At 36.9% G+C, this 15,422-nt stretch overlaps 1 protein-coding gene and 1 pseudogene across 2 annotated transcripts; one reads left to right on the top strand and one right to left on the bottom strand.

Moving 5' to 3' along the window:
• Positions 1 to 730: 730 nt before the first annotated feature.
• On the top strand, positions 731 to 1,369 carry LOC147490212 (uncharacterized). Its single transcript, XM_086574828.1, has one exon. It carries the CDS (start codon positions 731 to 733, stop codon positions 1,367 to 1,369), a length of 639 nt encoding a protein of 212 aa, XP_086430954.1.
• Positions 1,370 to 8,292: 6,923 nt separating this feature from the next.
• Positions 8,293 to 15,080, bottom strand: LOC147490211 (tRNA (guanine(37)-N(1))-methyltransferase 2-like; annotated as a pseudogene). Its single transcript, XR_015201228.1, has 11 exons — positions 14,859 to 15,080; positions 14,675 to 14,780; positions 14,497 to 14,597; positions 14,347 to 14,432; positions 13,740 to 13,813; positions 12,229 to 12,690; positions 12,026 to 12,139; positions 11,181 to 11,339; positions 10,780 to 10,886; positions 9,561 to 9,635; positions 8,293 to 8,854 (listed from the first exon to the last, which is right to left on the bottom strand). The product of XR_015201228.1 is annotated as a tRNA (guanine(37)-N(1))-methyltransferase 2-like (transcript).
• Positions 15,081 to 15,422: the final 342 nt, after the last annotated feature.

The following is a 15,422-nucleotide window of genomic DNA, read 5'->3' as shown; positions in this document are numbered from 1 at the left end:
GGCTATAGCGGTTGCTAGTAGAATTTCCCGAACAAAGTTTGGGGAATGGGAATAATGATAATGGAGATATGAGCATATGCATTGTGGATGAAAATGGCTAGCGAGCCCATCGAGTCGAATGATAGTCTAGCACTTTCCGGTAATATCAACTTAGGGCCCTTAGGATGTGTAGTGAGTAGCTTCGGTGAACCTACCGAGGGACCCGGGGCCGGAGGAGCTTTGCTAACTCCTATACAACAAATGAGAGGGCTACTCCCCGGCTGTAATTATTCGTCGCGAGAGAAACATCTTCGAGGAACCGCGATCCGGAAGATGATGATATATCCGATGCTGAGCCAGAGTTGTTTGGGGATAAAGTGGTTGCGCCAAGAATAGAATCAATAGAAGTGGAGAGGACTGTAGTGCAAACAAGAGCTCAAAAGCAAAAGGAAGCGCTTGAATGTAGCGGACCTCGGTCGAAAAGAGAGGAAGGGGGGAAGAACAAAGGGAGTAGTAAGAAGAAAGGCCGATAATCCATCCCAATGATTAGAGTTAGTAGTTGGAATGTTAGGGGAATAAACGACTACATGAAAGCAAAGCAGTTGAGTAAGTTTATTATAGAGAATAAAATAAGTTGTGTGGGACTCTTGGAAACAAAAGTTCGAATGGAGAAAATGGTGAACACTAAGAGTTTAGTGTGTCCTCGATGGGAATTGGAACACAACTACACAAGTGATGAGTATGGTCGCATATGGATCTGTTGGGATCCAAGTATTTTGGCGATTCAAAAAGGAGGTGGAAGGGGGATAGTTTTGTGTGCTTTGTAAGGCTTCCAAAATTGCGTTTGGTTTCAGTTTTGTTAACTATCGTGTATATCACGAGCAATAAGTACCAAGATAGGCAGATTTTGTGGGAGGAGCTTAAGGCTTTAAGTGCAAGTATCCAGGGGCCTTGGTGTGTAATGGGGGACTTCAACAATGTGCTATTCTCCCATGAAAGAATAGGTGACAGAGCTGTACATCCGAGAGAAACGCAGCCGTTTGCCAGTTGCTTGAATGTAGCAGGTTTATTTGATCACAAAGCGTCAGGTTGTTTCTATACTTGGAATAGCGGAGGAGCAAACATAAGAAAATGGTCAAAGCTGGATAGATGCTTAGTCAATGCTGCCTGGTTAGCTCAAAACTTGGCTACAAATGTGGAAATTTTAAGCCAAGGACTATCCGACCACTGCCCCCTGGTTATGTCGTTCCTGAGTTCTGAAAGAAGTCATCCCCCGTTCAGGTTTTGTAATGTTTGGTTGCTTCATAAAGACTTCCAAGCTTCGCTAAAGGAGAGTTGGGACATACCAGAGCATGGTAGCCCACCATACATGTTGACAAGGAAAGTTTAAAAGTTTAAAGGAAAGGTTAGGTTGGGCAAGATCTTTGAGCAATGATATTCAGAGGATGGTCGAAGAAGCAAGAACCCATCTCCAATCAGTGCAAGAATTGTTACATCGGAACCCTTTGGACTGTACCCTTAGTGTTCAAGAGTTTGAGCTGCGTGCAAAGCTATGTAGATTGATTAAAATGGAGGAAGTAGACATTTATCATAAAACGGATATTGACTGGTTATGCTTCGGCGATAAGTGTAGCACTTATTTTTTCAATGCTCTAAAGGAGAAAAAATCTCGAAACTTAGTAGGGGTTATAGAAGATGCCCAAGGCACAAAAAGAGAGGGAAGGACCAAGTAGCGATTGCCTTTCTCGGTTTTATTCGGGTTTTATTTGGGAGTGCCCTCTGAAGCTTATTGTGACGCGGGGTTTCTAAACAATCTCAAAGTAAAGGAGATCGACCAGAATACAAGCACCTCTCTATGCTCCCCTATTTCAGCAGTAGAGATCAAGGAGGCTTTGTTCGATATGGAGGACAATAAATCACCGCCCCCGACGGCTATAATGCCCGCTTTTTCAAAGAAAAGGGGATGTTATTGGAGCGAGTTTACGAGCTATCCAAAGATATTTTCAAGTACAGGAAAATACTTTCGAGGTATAAATGCCACCTTTCTTTACCTCATTCCAAAGATGAAAAATGCATCTTGGGTTGGCTCATTTCGACCCATAGCTTGCTGCAACATCATATATAAATGTGTGGCGAAAGTTATTACCAACGGGATGAAGACTTGCATTTCTTGGCTAATCTCTAGCTCCCAATTAGCCTTCATACCGGGAGGTCTATACAAGATAATCTTCTCTTAGCTCATGAGCTCTTAAGAGGGTATTCGAGAAAACATGGCGAGCGATGTGTGCAATCAAGCTAGATATAAAAAGGCGACTCTGTTTCTTGGCAAGCTCTTGCAGCCATCTTGTGCCGATTCAAGTTTCCAAATTTGTTCATAGAGTGGTTAAAAATGTGTTATGAAACTCCTACATATTCAGTTATGGTGAATGGGAAGTGGAAGGTTACTTTGAAGGAAAAAAAGAGGATTGAGGCGGGGGTGATCCAGTTTCCCGTATTTGTTTGTTCTTGTCATGGAAATCTTGAGTGCACTCCTCCATCAAGATTTACTGGATGATGAAACGAATTAGTGCTCATTCGGCGTCGCGGGGAAGTTAGAGATATCACACCTCTGTTTTGCGGATGATGTGCTACTCTTCTCAGAAAGGCAATATTGAATCTATGAAGGCCATACGGGATACTTTGAACATTTTCTCGATGCAACAGGGCTTCATTTCAGCAATGATAAGACAACCTTGCTCACAGGCGGTATGAACGAAGCGAAGGGTTAGAGTTGGCGGCGATTACTCAATATCTCGATGGTCGCTCCACCTATCACTTACTTAGGTCTCCCTCTCAATCTGCTGGCGAGACTTGGCATAAGAGAATGTTTGCCACTAATAGAGAAGATTTCGCTAGAATATCTAACCGGAAGAATAAGGACCTCAACAGAGCCGGGAGAGTGCAATTGGTGAAATCGGTCTTATCTTCTTTTCAAACCTCATGGGGCTCAAATTTTCGTCCTTCCCTAAGAATGTGATAGACAAGGTGGCAAAATTATGTAACAGTTTTATATGGGTTTGGGCCAAGCATGGAAAAGAAGATGCACCATGCAAGTAGTGCGACTCTCGGACTAGATAAAGAACACGGAGGGATAGGCCTTGTTGACCCTAGAGTTTGGAATAAAGCAAAGATATTGTGGACTGGTTTTAAACTTGCACGAGATCGAGAGAGTCTATGGGTCAAATGGGCATGGCAACATCACATCAAGCAAAAACATTTTTTGGACCATGAAAACTCCGGTGGACCGTTCATGGGTGTGGAGGGCATAATGAAACATAGAGATATCATGGAAGTTCATCGATATCTTGTATTGCGAATGGAAATGGTACCGGCTTTCCGGCATGACCCATGGTGCTCGAGCCCTCTTATTCTTCTCAACAATCAAGCCGAGCTCTTCTAGCAAATGTAGCCCCGAAGATGCCAAGGTGTCGGCGATAGCCGATGGGGGTTTTGGTCAAGGGTAATCACCGATCTTGAGGAGTGTGAGGTAAAGGAAAGGATTATGAACACGGAGATTAACGCCTACATCACGTAAGACTAGGTTACATGGACACCTAACATTTCGGGAGATTTCTCTACATCATCGATACTCTGTCCTAAAGAATGTGAGGAGTAAAGTCAAATGGTTCAAGATAGTATGGGGAAGTACTTCAAATCCCAAAGCACTCATTCACAGGTTTGGCAATTGTTCTCCGAGCTCTTCCAACACGTAATCGACCGGGTGGCGAAGAAGATTATCGGTTCTACAAAGTGTTGTTTGTGTGGAAACCATGAGGAAAGTTCGCCCATCCGTTTTTCGATTGTTCCTACTCTAAGCTAGTCCAGGAAGAGTTCAAGAAGGCGATGGGACTACCGACCAATTGTGAGAGAATCCCATGAAGAATGGTATTACTTAATGCGATTAAGCGAGCGAATACCATGGTGTCGAAGTGATTAGAGCCTTTACATGTGCAAAGCAGCGAGGCTATATGGACCGAAATTAAACCGAGGTTGAAGAAAAATCGCTTTAAAGCGGTGATGAGGTAAGGCCAAAAGGTCCTTAATAGTATGAAGATCTACATGGGAAAACGCTGGAATCTGTTCAGGAAGAAGTGGGAACTAAAGTGTTATTGGCAAAGTTGGGAATCGGGTTAAAAGTTATACACAAGGAAGAAAAGTGGGTGAAATGGGAAAAGCCGGAGGTGGATACAGTGGTCCTGAATACTGATGGGTCGGTGCAAGAGGGGGTGGCAGGCTATGGAGGAGTCTTGCGCGAGACAAATGATAGGGAAGTGATAATGGCGTACAATGGCAGTTCTAAGAGACTATCGGTTATCTTTCAGGAGCTTCTCGCGGTTCTTAAAGGGCTGGAAGGCGCAATACAGCTGAGAATCAAACGGCTTCAAGTGCAATCGGATTCCATGCAGGGGGTCCAGATCTTAACTAAAAAAGGAAAACCACCGTGGTACTGTAGGAACTTGGTAGCACATATCCAAGCTGTGAGTATGGAGTTTGATCACTTGTCATTTGTCCATATCTTCCGGGAGGGTAACCAAGTAGCTGATTACCTAGCGAAATCGAAGAGAGAAGTATGTAATGATTTTTTGCTCTTTATTCCCCCTATGGATCGAAAAATGCATGTATTGACCATGAGGGATAAAGAAGGTATTATGTACTTGAGATCCTGATATATAAAAAGTTTGGGGACTGAGCCCCTAGTTTTTTCAAAAAAAAAATAAATTAAATTAAAAAGGTGTAAAAACGATTTAAAAGAAGTTTTTATAAAAAAAAATGGTTACAAAAAAATATTAAAAACTGTAAAAATTGTTGTGAACCAAAAGGTTTTCGTAACGCAATGTGATACAAGGAGGGAACTTTGAACTCCATGTGCTAGAACCAGAACAAACACCGGATGTAGGCACCCCATGCCGTCTGGGCAAACAAGTAAAATTGGGAATACCAACTGTTTCCTGGAGACTCGAACTTGAGACGGCACAGCGGTGTTGGTTTACACCGAACCAGCTATTGGAATACGAATATATGTTTAACTAGATTTTGGATCCGGCGTACGCCATGAGCTATTTATAATATTTTACTCGCCTAAAACATTTTTAGTAAAAAAACAAAATCACTAAAATTCCTCATAATTAGATTCCAAAACTAAAATTTCATGTAATGTAAGTTGTGTTCGTGGTAAACTAATAATTCTGTCAATTATCTTTTGAATCCGAAATATGAGAGAAGCACATAAGATTTGTACATTTAGAGTATTTCCATAACATGTCACTAGACATTTGATCTACTTCTTTCATAATAATAGCTAGTACTAGTGCTTATTTGTCATGAAAGTATACATAGAACTATAGAAGTGAATTATGTACATGAGTAATTTGAAAATACTACCAAACTTGGCACAATGATCCCCAAGTTCTATGTTGTTATGAATTCTGCAAAGATTCACCAAGGATTCCCTATTTTCGGGTCAAACGACATCTTTTCAATGAACTTCATGGCCTCTTTCAAATATTTTGTACTCCTCAACATGTTCTTTATACTCAAATAATGTTCCATAATTGCTCATTAATTCAACTACCATACAACATCCCTTCATCAAATAGGACACCACATGCTATAAATATTTGTGCATTGAACGTTACTCATATTTCTTTGAACTAATTAAATAAATCGATGACATCTTTTCCACACCCATTTTTTGCGAGACCCATTGTCATTGTATTGTACTTCTAATAATATTGTTGAGTAGCATAAATATTTAATATTTGAAAATTTTGTTTTCGGTTCTGCGGGTAAGAAATAAGTTTTACACTGTCCTAGTGTGCTTATACAATCAACCTAGCTAGTTAAGAGTTAAGACCTCTTTTGATAATTAACCTCCAAAAAATTTCAATAATAAAAGTCTTCTAAGACTTACAGATTGTATAGTTACAAAAAAAATATGACAAATATATGGCAATAAAGTAGGAAAATAGACAAATAAAACATTATTTGCACAGGACATAAATAGAACACTTTCTAGGATTGTTTGTTTGTTCAGCAACTCCCACAACGGTATTTAACGGAAATAAAATTGCCGCCACAAAGAGAAGCTCTCTTGAATGGTAATACTCCGACTCCTTAAGTCCATAGATGTGTTTCTTTCAGCATGTTGAGTTAGCAATTCACCAAAGACGATCAATTTCGTTAATGTTTTAATATTATTGATAAGGCTTTACAATCAAAGAACATACATGAAACACTACCCAGAATGATGGACTCTTTGTTTATCTTTTCTCCCTTTTATATTTAAATAAAAATATATACTAAAAAGTGACAAAGATATGACAATAGAAATAAGGAAATAGACAAATAAAACGTTCAATGTACATGACATAGATATAACACTTTCTAAGATTGTTTGTTTGTTTAGCAACTCTTACAACAGTATTTAATAGAAATAAAATTGCAGCTACAAAGGGAAGTACTCTTGAATGGTACATGTTTTGACTCCTCAAGTCCATAGATGTCAAAGAGCTTACATGTGCTTCTTTCAGCATGTTGAGTTAGCAAAGAGCTCCACCAAAGACTATTAGTTTCGTCAAAGAAATTTGAATATTATTGATGAGGTTTTGCAATCAAATTAAAGAACATAAAATTCATAAACACTGGAGAGTGAAACACTGGCCGGAATGATGAACTCTTTGTTTCTCTTCTTCTCCCTTTTTCTAATTTTTATTACTAATAAAAAAAATATAAGTTTAACACCAGATTTGGAAACTTTTAAGGAAAATCATATAAAAGATGCATACGAACAGTAGAATGAGTTGTCAAGTACTATTTTATATTAATTATTTGGCAAAAGTAAAAAAAGACAACCTGGTTTCATTAAATTTTAGCAAATCTTTAGATCTAGCCAACTTCCAAATAAGTCGGTGATTTATAATAAACACTAAAAGTGTTTGATTCGTAATAAGAAACTAACTTCTACAAATCACCTATTTTCACCTATTTCTTAGCAATTTTTTTTATTTAGTAAAATATAAAGAAAATAGAAATACACTTAAATTCTCCTTAAAAATAAGTTCCACTTGGTATTGTAGGTTATTAAAAAATACTATCTCACATATTAGAGTTCATCTAGGAGAGAGAAAATCTCTTTTAGAGATCTCCACTTTAGTATATAGACAAGGTTTTAGACCCGGCCATATGGCCGGAATCATTTCTAAAATTCACATTCCCTAAATTTTTTTGAAAAATCCGGACTTATAATTATTAGCATAAATTTTTGGAGTTGATTTAACAATGTTTTCTTATTGAAGTCCTATAAAACAAGGACCAAAATATCGAATTCGGTGAATATCTCGATGTACTAAAAAACTGAAATATATCGGATATATCCATTTTTTTGTTGACCAATCAAAATTTTGTTTTGTATGTCGATATATCAGAAATATCGTCAATTATATTAGAAATATTGTTAATATATTGGTCAAAGTCAACAATATTCAATCAAAATCAACAATATCAGTCAAAATCAACAATTTATATCGAATATATCGTATATATCAATCGATATATATCGTTATATCAAAAATTGTGAAATATATAAAAAAAATATTCAATATTCGATTGAGATATATTGGATATTTCCATCTTGGTGTACCCAAAAAACAATATATATATCAACGATATTTCAGATATCTCGGCGATATTTAAAGCCTTGCCTATAAAATTTTCTTGTCAGATATTGATTAACTTATTAGAATTGTGTTGTATTAAGAAACTTCTTAACATTAAGAGTTCATGTTGTATTAAGAAACTTCTTATGATTAATTAAGAGTGTCCACATGACATACCAATATCTCAAAAATGCGCCACCTAGGAAAGAGATTGTCCACATAAGATGTACTCTACTTTAATATAGAGAGAGGTGATAGTAAAAGTAGATATACTTCTAGGAACCGAAATAAATGGGAGCCAACAACTGGATTTGGCATACGATTAAATGTCCTATTGGTATGGCTCTTCCAAATTGTCCAGCATACTGAATATTTAAGCAGCTTGTCCACCCATTACCTCAACCTTTCATTCAAGCTCATTTGCGGTAAAAGTGCCCATTAAGTGCATCCAAACTTACACCGCAGTGTCGCAAATAAACAAACAGGCGATCGATGGTTTCCCACTTTCACCATAAATGTCACATATACAGCATAAAGACAGGAGCTACCAAAGAGAAGGCATCGCCGTACCAGAATGTATTCATATATGATTCTCTGACTTGAGCAAACTCTTCTAAACAAAAGGCAATTCCAAGGGAAATACTTCAGTTCTTAACAGATGGCAGGGAGGAAAAGAAAAACATGAAAACTACATCTCAAGAGCTAATTTGCAATACAAATCTATCTAGATTAGCAGCTCGTTTGCTTAGCAACAAAAATAGAAAACGAAAGAACAAACTGGCAACAATTATTCATTTCCTACACGTAAGCTCTCCCATTGAAACCTAAAGCCCAATCAAATGACCATCTGAACAGTCTGCTGCAGAATTGAGTAAAACCAAAGGTCTTGCGTTACACAAAGTTGATAGTATTAGTTTAGTAGTATGGGGACCGGAGCATTGGATACAAACAGTCAGTCAAATTTACCAGTTTAACAAATTATAAATCGGCCATTTTTTGGCTTGTTCAATTCCAATCTACTCATAACTTTGTGTTTTCATTTCATTTTCCCCATATGTCAGTACACACGAAAAGATCAATCCTTGGTAAATAGATAATAGCGTAAACATTTCCTACTCAGATTGAGGATTTTCGTTGACACAGGTTTCTTCCATTAACACAAAGCTTAAACAAAACATTGCCTACAACATAAATGAACATGTAATATATGACGTTGGTTGCACAATAAATAATTGAAACAACTTACAATATATATGTGAGAGAAAAGACATTCGTAGAATATATGAAACAGCCAAAAGCAAGTGAAAATAAAGAACCCAACAGATCCAAAGGAGAGGTAACTACGATAGCAGAGGACAACACAATTCTAATTAGAGACGCTCACGAAGGACCGACAATCTATGGATGTTCCATTCGAAAGATACATATATATGCATCATGTACGATTCCCTTTGTTGCTAAACCATATATACTAATTTATATACATTTATATTCTGAAACAAAAGTAGTTTGATAAATAACATATATTATCTATTTGATTAGTTAATTATTATCTAAATTCCTGCTTAATTTATAGACTTTACCTGGTCACAAAGTTCTCAACTTATCGAGTTTATCCTATAAAAATACTATTGCACAAAGAAAAGAGCAATCAAGTTTGCAAAATAAACTAGTGACTGTGATGAAGACACGAATATGAAGGGAAAATTACGACAAAAGATACTTATTTTCTGAGTTCAGAGCTCTGTAACTAAAATTTCAATGGAGCCATAACCATTTGAAAGGAATAGCTTTCGCCAAATCATTTCTCCAGGAAGAGTGTAATGGAGTGTAATTTGATATTAAAGGAAAATGAACAGATTATTGGCTTCATGTGTGAGTTTGTACCTTGTTTGGAGCAACGTCCCTAACTCTATGGAATATTGGCTGCAGTATTTTAGCATTTAATGCAGATTCTGCTTCCTGAAAAAGAGGTGGAGAAACAGTTTAGATACAGTATATACATTCTTTACTAAAATCTTAAAACACACTAAATACATCATTTTATAAATTGATACTCAAGTCTGGCAGTTGAATAATTGAGAACAAAAGGAAGATCTCAAAAAACAGGATTACCATTATTTTTCAGATGGCACATTTAATGTAGCAAGACCTATAAACCACTTCATCCCCTCCCAATGTGAAAGTTTCAGGCAGTTACCCTCGACATCAAAAAAAGAGACGCCCGCCCATCTATTCTTTTGTCTGAGATATCAAAAACATCATGGGAGCAGTTAAAATTACCTAATGGCTAGTAGTCACTTGCAAGTAGGTTTATACGATAAAATTTTAACCTATAAGTATGTATCCCATTTGCACCCTGTGCAAACCAAATGGGGAGACTATACTTTATCTCTTTCTCTAGTGACCCATAGGCCATAGCTGTTGAGTCTGGGAGACAATGGTTGGCATTAGCATGTAGCTCCAAGACCCTACCTTAGTGCATCATCTGGTCAAGCATGTTGGAATAATGATTTGGCCTATTTGCTGAATGCTATTGCATGGTCTATTTGGATAGCTCGTAAAGGAACTATATCTTCAGGGACAAAATCTTAGGCGTGGATCTGGCTTCAAGCATTGTACAGTATATTGTGTGTGAGCGTGTCATTGTGTATTCTTTTCATAGTCAGGTGAATCCTTTTAGGGAATAAAGTGCGTAACAAGAGGTCTAATGGGTGCAAATCAGTCTTGGTGTCTCTTAGGCCATATTGATGCTAATCTAATTCCCATACATCTAAGTTACATTGACACGGACACATGTGTCCGTATCCAACACGGATACGAAATGTCTGACACGGCAAAATATCAAAAACTGAGGTATATCACATACAATATGTGTTCGTGTCGTGTCCAACACGAACACGAGGATATGTATCCGACACATACTATTTTTGAAATATGGTGTGTCCATGTAACATAGCCTTGCATTATGTAACTTTGAGCATTTAACCATCACAGCACCTAATAGATGAAAATTACAACTAAACAGACATATTCTAAGAAATCATTTTAAAAAAATGATGGACATGGAGCAATCTCAATCAAGTTGCCACAGCTGGGAACTTACAGAAATTAATGAATCTTCTATTTCAGTTGATCGCAAGAAGCAATAGCAATGAATCCAAGGTAGTGAGCCCTTCCAATACTTCCTGTGAAGCATCTGTGAGAGTGAATAAGCAAAGTAATTCAGAATCATCGTTTACGAAACAGGGCCTCACAAGCACATGGTAAATACAACTCAATAGAACTTCAAAGACTAACATAAAAGAAAAGAGTTTTCCAAAAAAGCAACATACTAGGATATTCAGTTTGGACTTTAAGGTATGACAAGTCAAACAATAACGAGCAGAACTCAGCATGTGACTAAAACTTCTATACTCTACAACATCACTATATACTTGCTGGGTAAGATAGGGAGGGGGTGGTCCGGAATGATGATTCATAACAAAATTCGAAAGGTAAACTTACCAAGAAACTGCAGGGCAGAAGCAGGTAGATTCATTACAACATGATCAACATGCTCCCAGGTCCTAATATTACTGGGCTTAAAGCATCTAATCCTCTTATTTCTGCTTCTTTTTATCCTACCAGTCACTTCAAGTTCAGCACCATCCTCGTTCCCATATTCTGTAGAGGCACATGCAGGAGACAAATCCACACTATTTCAGACAAATCCGTGATACAAGGTACAAGTACAAATAATCCATCAGTCACTTATGCAACAGTAGCAGAGAAGTTCTTCTTTCTTTCTTTCTTTCTTTCTTTCTTTCTTTCTTTCTTTCTTTCTTTCTTTTTTTAAATAATATTTATTAATAAACAAAAATATGTGGAGAAGGATCACACAAGGTGTTACATGAGCATGAGGGACGTCCTCCTTTGCTGTACAACCTAATAAAATGACCCATAAAACATCCCCCAAGTCCCTAACTAAAGTTACAGTAGCAGAGATATGTTACACCACTACATAGAGATGATATTTGATACATCAACCCCCAGATTACCCGAAATTTGAATGTTACTTATCATGTCCTTTGAGGATGTTTAAAGTTTAAACACAGCTGCAAAGTTAAGCAAGTAACGGGGTATTACAGCAAGGACTTTTAAACATACTCATTTTAATTTTTTTTATAAGTGATCTTGAAATCACAAAATCTAGTTCTTTTACTCTTAAATTGCAGCAGGAAATATTCGATTAATAGGCCCAAGTTACATTTAACTTGTTAATTCCTGAAATTATACACAATCATAATATGAGAAAGTCAAACTTAAATATCATTGCGCTATCTAGGATTCATAATTTTATCTGAATATACCTTCCTCAGAAATTTCAGATGGTCTTTTAGTTGCAGAAGCAGAAAAGGTAGTGCACGGGATTTCTGTGGCTTCTCGATAATCGATACCGTTAATTGGTATTTCTTTCATGTAAACTGCAAGTCATGGGGAGGTTCACTTACAGTTTTCAGGAAAGAAAACAATAAGCAATGTGGAAATACATGCCTTATGTCTTGGTTATTACCTGTTGACCTTTCACTTTCAGAGAATGTTTCCAGACAATCCGGAACTTGCATTAAGTGACAAATAAATGCTCTCGCATACATGTTATATGCACAAACACGATCATCTACCTTGTTGATCTCTGCATTAATCTTCAAATAGCGAGCACTGTCTGGGTTCAAGTCATTTGTATAAACTATACATCCCTTTTGTGCTGCTGGAATAACAAAAGGGCCAATACCGGAAAACATGTCACAGATGATATCTCCATCCTGGAACAGAGAAATCAGTCGTATGTGCTCGTGTTCCAATCTTGAGTTCCAATAGACCAAGCCATAGTCAAGCTTGAATGTCGCTCCATACTGCTTGACTTCCGTAACCATATCATCAATTCCTGCTAGAACTTCAAATTTGGGTACTCGAAACTCGTTTGAAATTGATCCAACTTTGTTAACAACAGTTTTAATTTTTGGCTGGTTTTTATGAAAAATAAATAAATAATAGAAAGTAAAAAATCATGAAATCCTGCAACTCAAAGTCAAAAGGTTTTCAGAATTAATAGAAATCAATGACAAATAAAAATCCAATTAGTAGTTTCCTTTTGATTAGTCCAGAAGCATAAGTAAAAATCCCCACCCTCATTCCATACAGGATAAATGAGGGAAAATATGATCCGATAACCACACCTAGCCAAAACTCATGAAGAAATATGGCGTAATACAATACATCCCAATAATATGCTGCAGAAGTATACAATTCATAACACCAAAACATACATAAGGTCTGCGGCCAACACTGGCTTATAGTCAAGCCGCTCGTGTTTGTCAACTCTTGTATCCTGTTGTGTATAGTCATATAGTTTCTCAACTTTAACGCCTTGAGTATTGTAGTTTGTAATATATAATATAAGTTTGTATGTATGTGCGTCTACGCAGGAATGCAAGTAAAACTAAATAGAATATGTTAAAATAAAATTGGTGTATGATACAGTAAACCTATCCCCTTGCCGACTTCGGTGGCCTCTTAAGGGGAGATGGGGCCGGCATTTTGTTGAAAAAATATGAATTGACAGATAACGTCCTTAATGCAGGATTAGTTGATGCTAAATCAAAGACTCCTCAGCAGAACATCAATGGGTAAATACTTATCTTGGTCCATTAAAGGGGGTGAAAGCGCTAGCTTTGGTGATATCATTGCATGGACAAACAAACTGGTTCCAGTTAACCCCCATCATAACTGTTACTATTATACAGAAAACAGTAGAGCAGAGAAAGCCAGATTTTGTATAAAAGGGGAACTACATATTGGGCATCAGTCGCCTCGCAACACAATGATAGGAATGCACCTAGACCATGGGTCACACAAACGATAAGCACACTCGATCACACAAATGATCAAGGAACCATTATTATGTGACAATCAATGGGAAACTATAGTTCAAAGAGAAACACCATTACTGGAGCCTATCTTTCACACACCATCACTTTCTTTCTTTTTTTCGCAATTCAAAGTTCTGAAAGGTCAAACTTACGTCATAAATGACCTTTGCAATAACATCCTTGTAAGAAAGTAGCTCGCCAGTAATGTTCAAATGAGCAATATGACCTGGATGAACAAACAATGTTGTTATTAGTTTGTTTCTCAAAGTGGGAAGCACAAACACATTTAGAAGCCATATGTCCAATGATTTGAATGGATCAGCCGCAGACTTGGTAAAACACCAAAGCGCATGGAGGTAACTTATTAAAGGTTGGAAAAGATGTTAACAATTGAAGTCTCCATTTTACTCCAACCTTGGTTTCTCCTATGTTACATGGACCCGCCATATTTGGAAAAAAAAAATCGTGTTGGATATGTATTCACGTGTTCGTGTCAGACACATATTGTATGAGATTTACCTCAATCCATGTCAGACACTTTGTACATGTGTCGGATGTGGACACCCCTATCCGTGTCAATGTAACTTAGGTTTTCTCTAAATATGAGCTAAAGCTGAATTTGAAAATGTACAATAATAAAGATAACAATGTGGAACATATTCAACTCCTAGTTCGTTTGTTCAAGTGGGCGATCTAAATCCTTACTAATGAACAAAAAACAAAACACAAGACACAAAAAATATATGTAAGAATACTTAACTATTGTCTCAAACGAAGATGGCACCTCCACTCCGAGGGGAAGTATCTGCTTCAAAATATGTTATACAAATAAAAGAATAATCTCATGCTAAAAGTTGAAAATGCTTTATACATATACAAATGTTTTAAAAGAGGCTTGAATACTAACCTACGCCCCAATAGGAGTACCCAAGACTCAGCGAATAAGGCACAACATCAAAGCTGCACAAATCCTTCAACGCACAAAGTGTTTGGGCTGGAATCTCTGATAAATCTATACCAAACAAGATACATTAATAATTCCCAAACTGAATCATACATTGTTGTTATAGTTTCATTAATAGGACTCACCAGAGTTTTGAACCTTGACAGATAATACAACATAACGATTTTTGTCACACGTGGGATCTTCAGTGATGGGTTTAAATGTTTAATACGAGGTTTATCTAACATATACCTGCCAAGAAAGAAAGACGCTCAAAAAAAAATTAAAAAAAACATGCATGAATGAATGAAGTGGGAAAAACATACATACCCATTGAGGAGTCGGGTGACGTGTTTACAGAGTTCACGGGGGATACGAAGTGCCCATAGATGTAGTTTTAACTCGAATTTTCTCTCGTCCAATGTCGTCATCGCAATGAATAATTGAGTTGGAAGAAAATAATAAAGCCATTTTTACGACCCAAGAAAGGGGAAGAAGATGACAAGATCTCGAAATTATAAATAAATACCGACACTTTCGCCATTTATTACGACTTTTTACACTTTTTTCAAACGGCATATATGGAGATTTGTCGCGGCATTTTGTCCTAGTATATTGCATTGCAGGGGCGGGAGCGGGAGGGTAGTATATCATTTATTTGGCTCTCTTTTTTTATATATATTATATTTATTTATTTATTTCCACGACTTGATTAATTTTTTGATAATTAGATAGATAAATTAATTAAAATAGACTATATCATTGTCTAGTTTATTCAAGTGTAACAATATTGATTGAATCTTTTTGTAGACCATAACTGCCTCCATGTGTACTCAAATAAGCACACTAAAAAATTAACAAGCTTTTGGTTTTTTTCTCATCTCCCTTTTAACA

The sequence above is a fragment of the Coptis chinensis genome, chromosome 7 (assembly GCF_015680905.1).
Source record: "Coptis chinensis isolate HL-2020 chromosome 7, ASM1568090v1, whole genome shotgun sequence".
Classification (NCBI taxonomy): domain Eukaryota; kingdom Viridiplantae; phylum Streptophyta; class Magnoliopsida; order Ranunculales; family Ranunculaceae; genus Coptis; species Coptis chinensis.
Note: the sequence above shows the minus strand (reverse complement) of the source record. Positions and strands in the feature narration are given on the sequence as shown.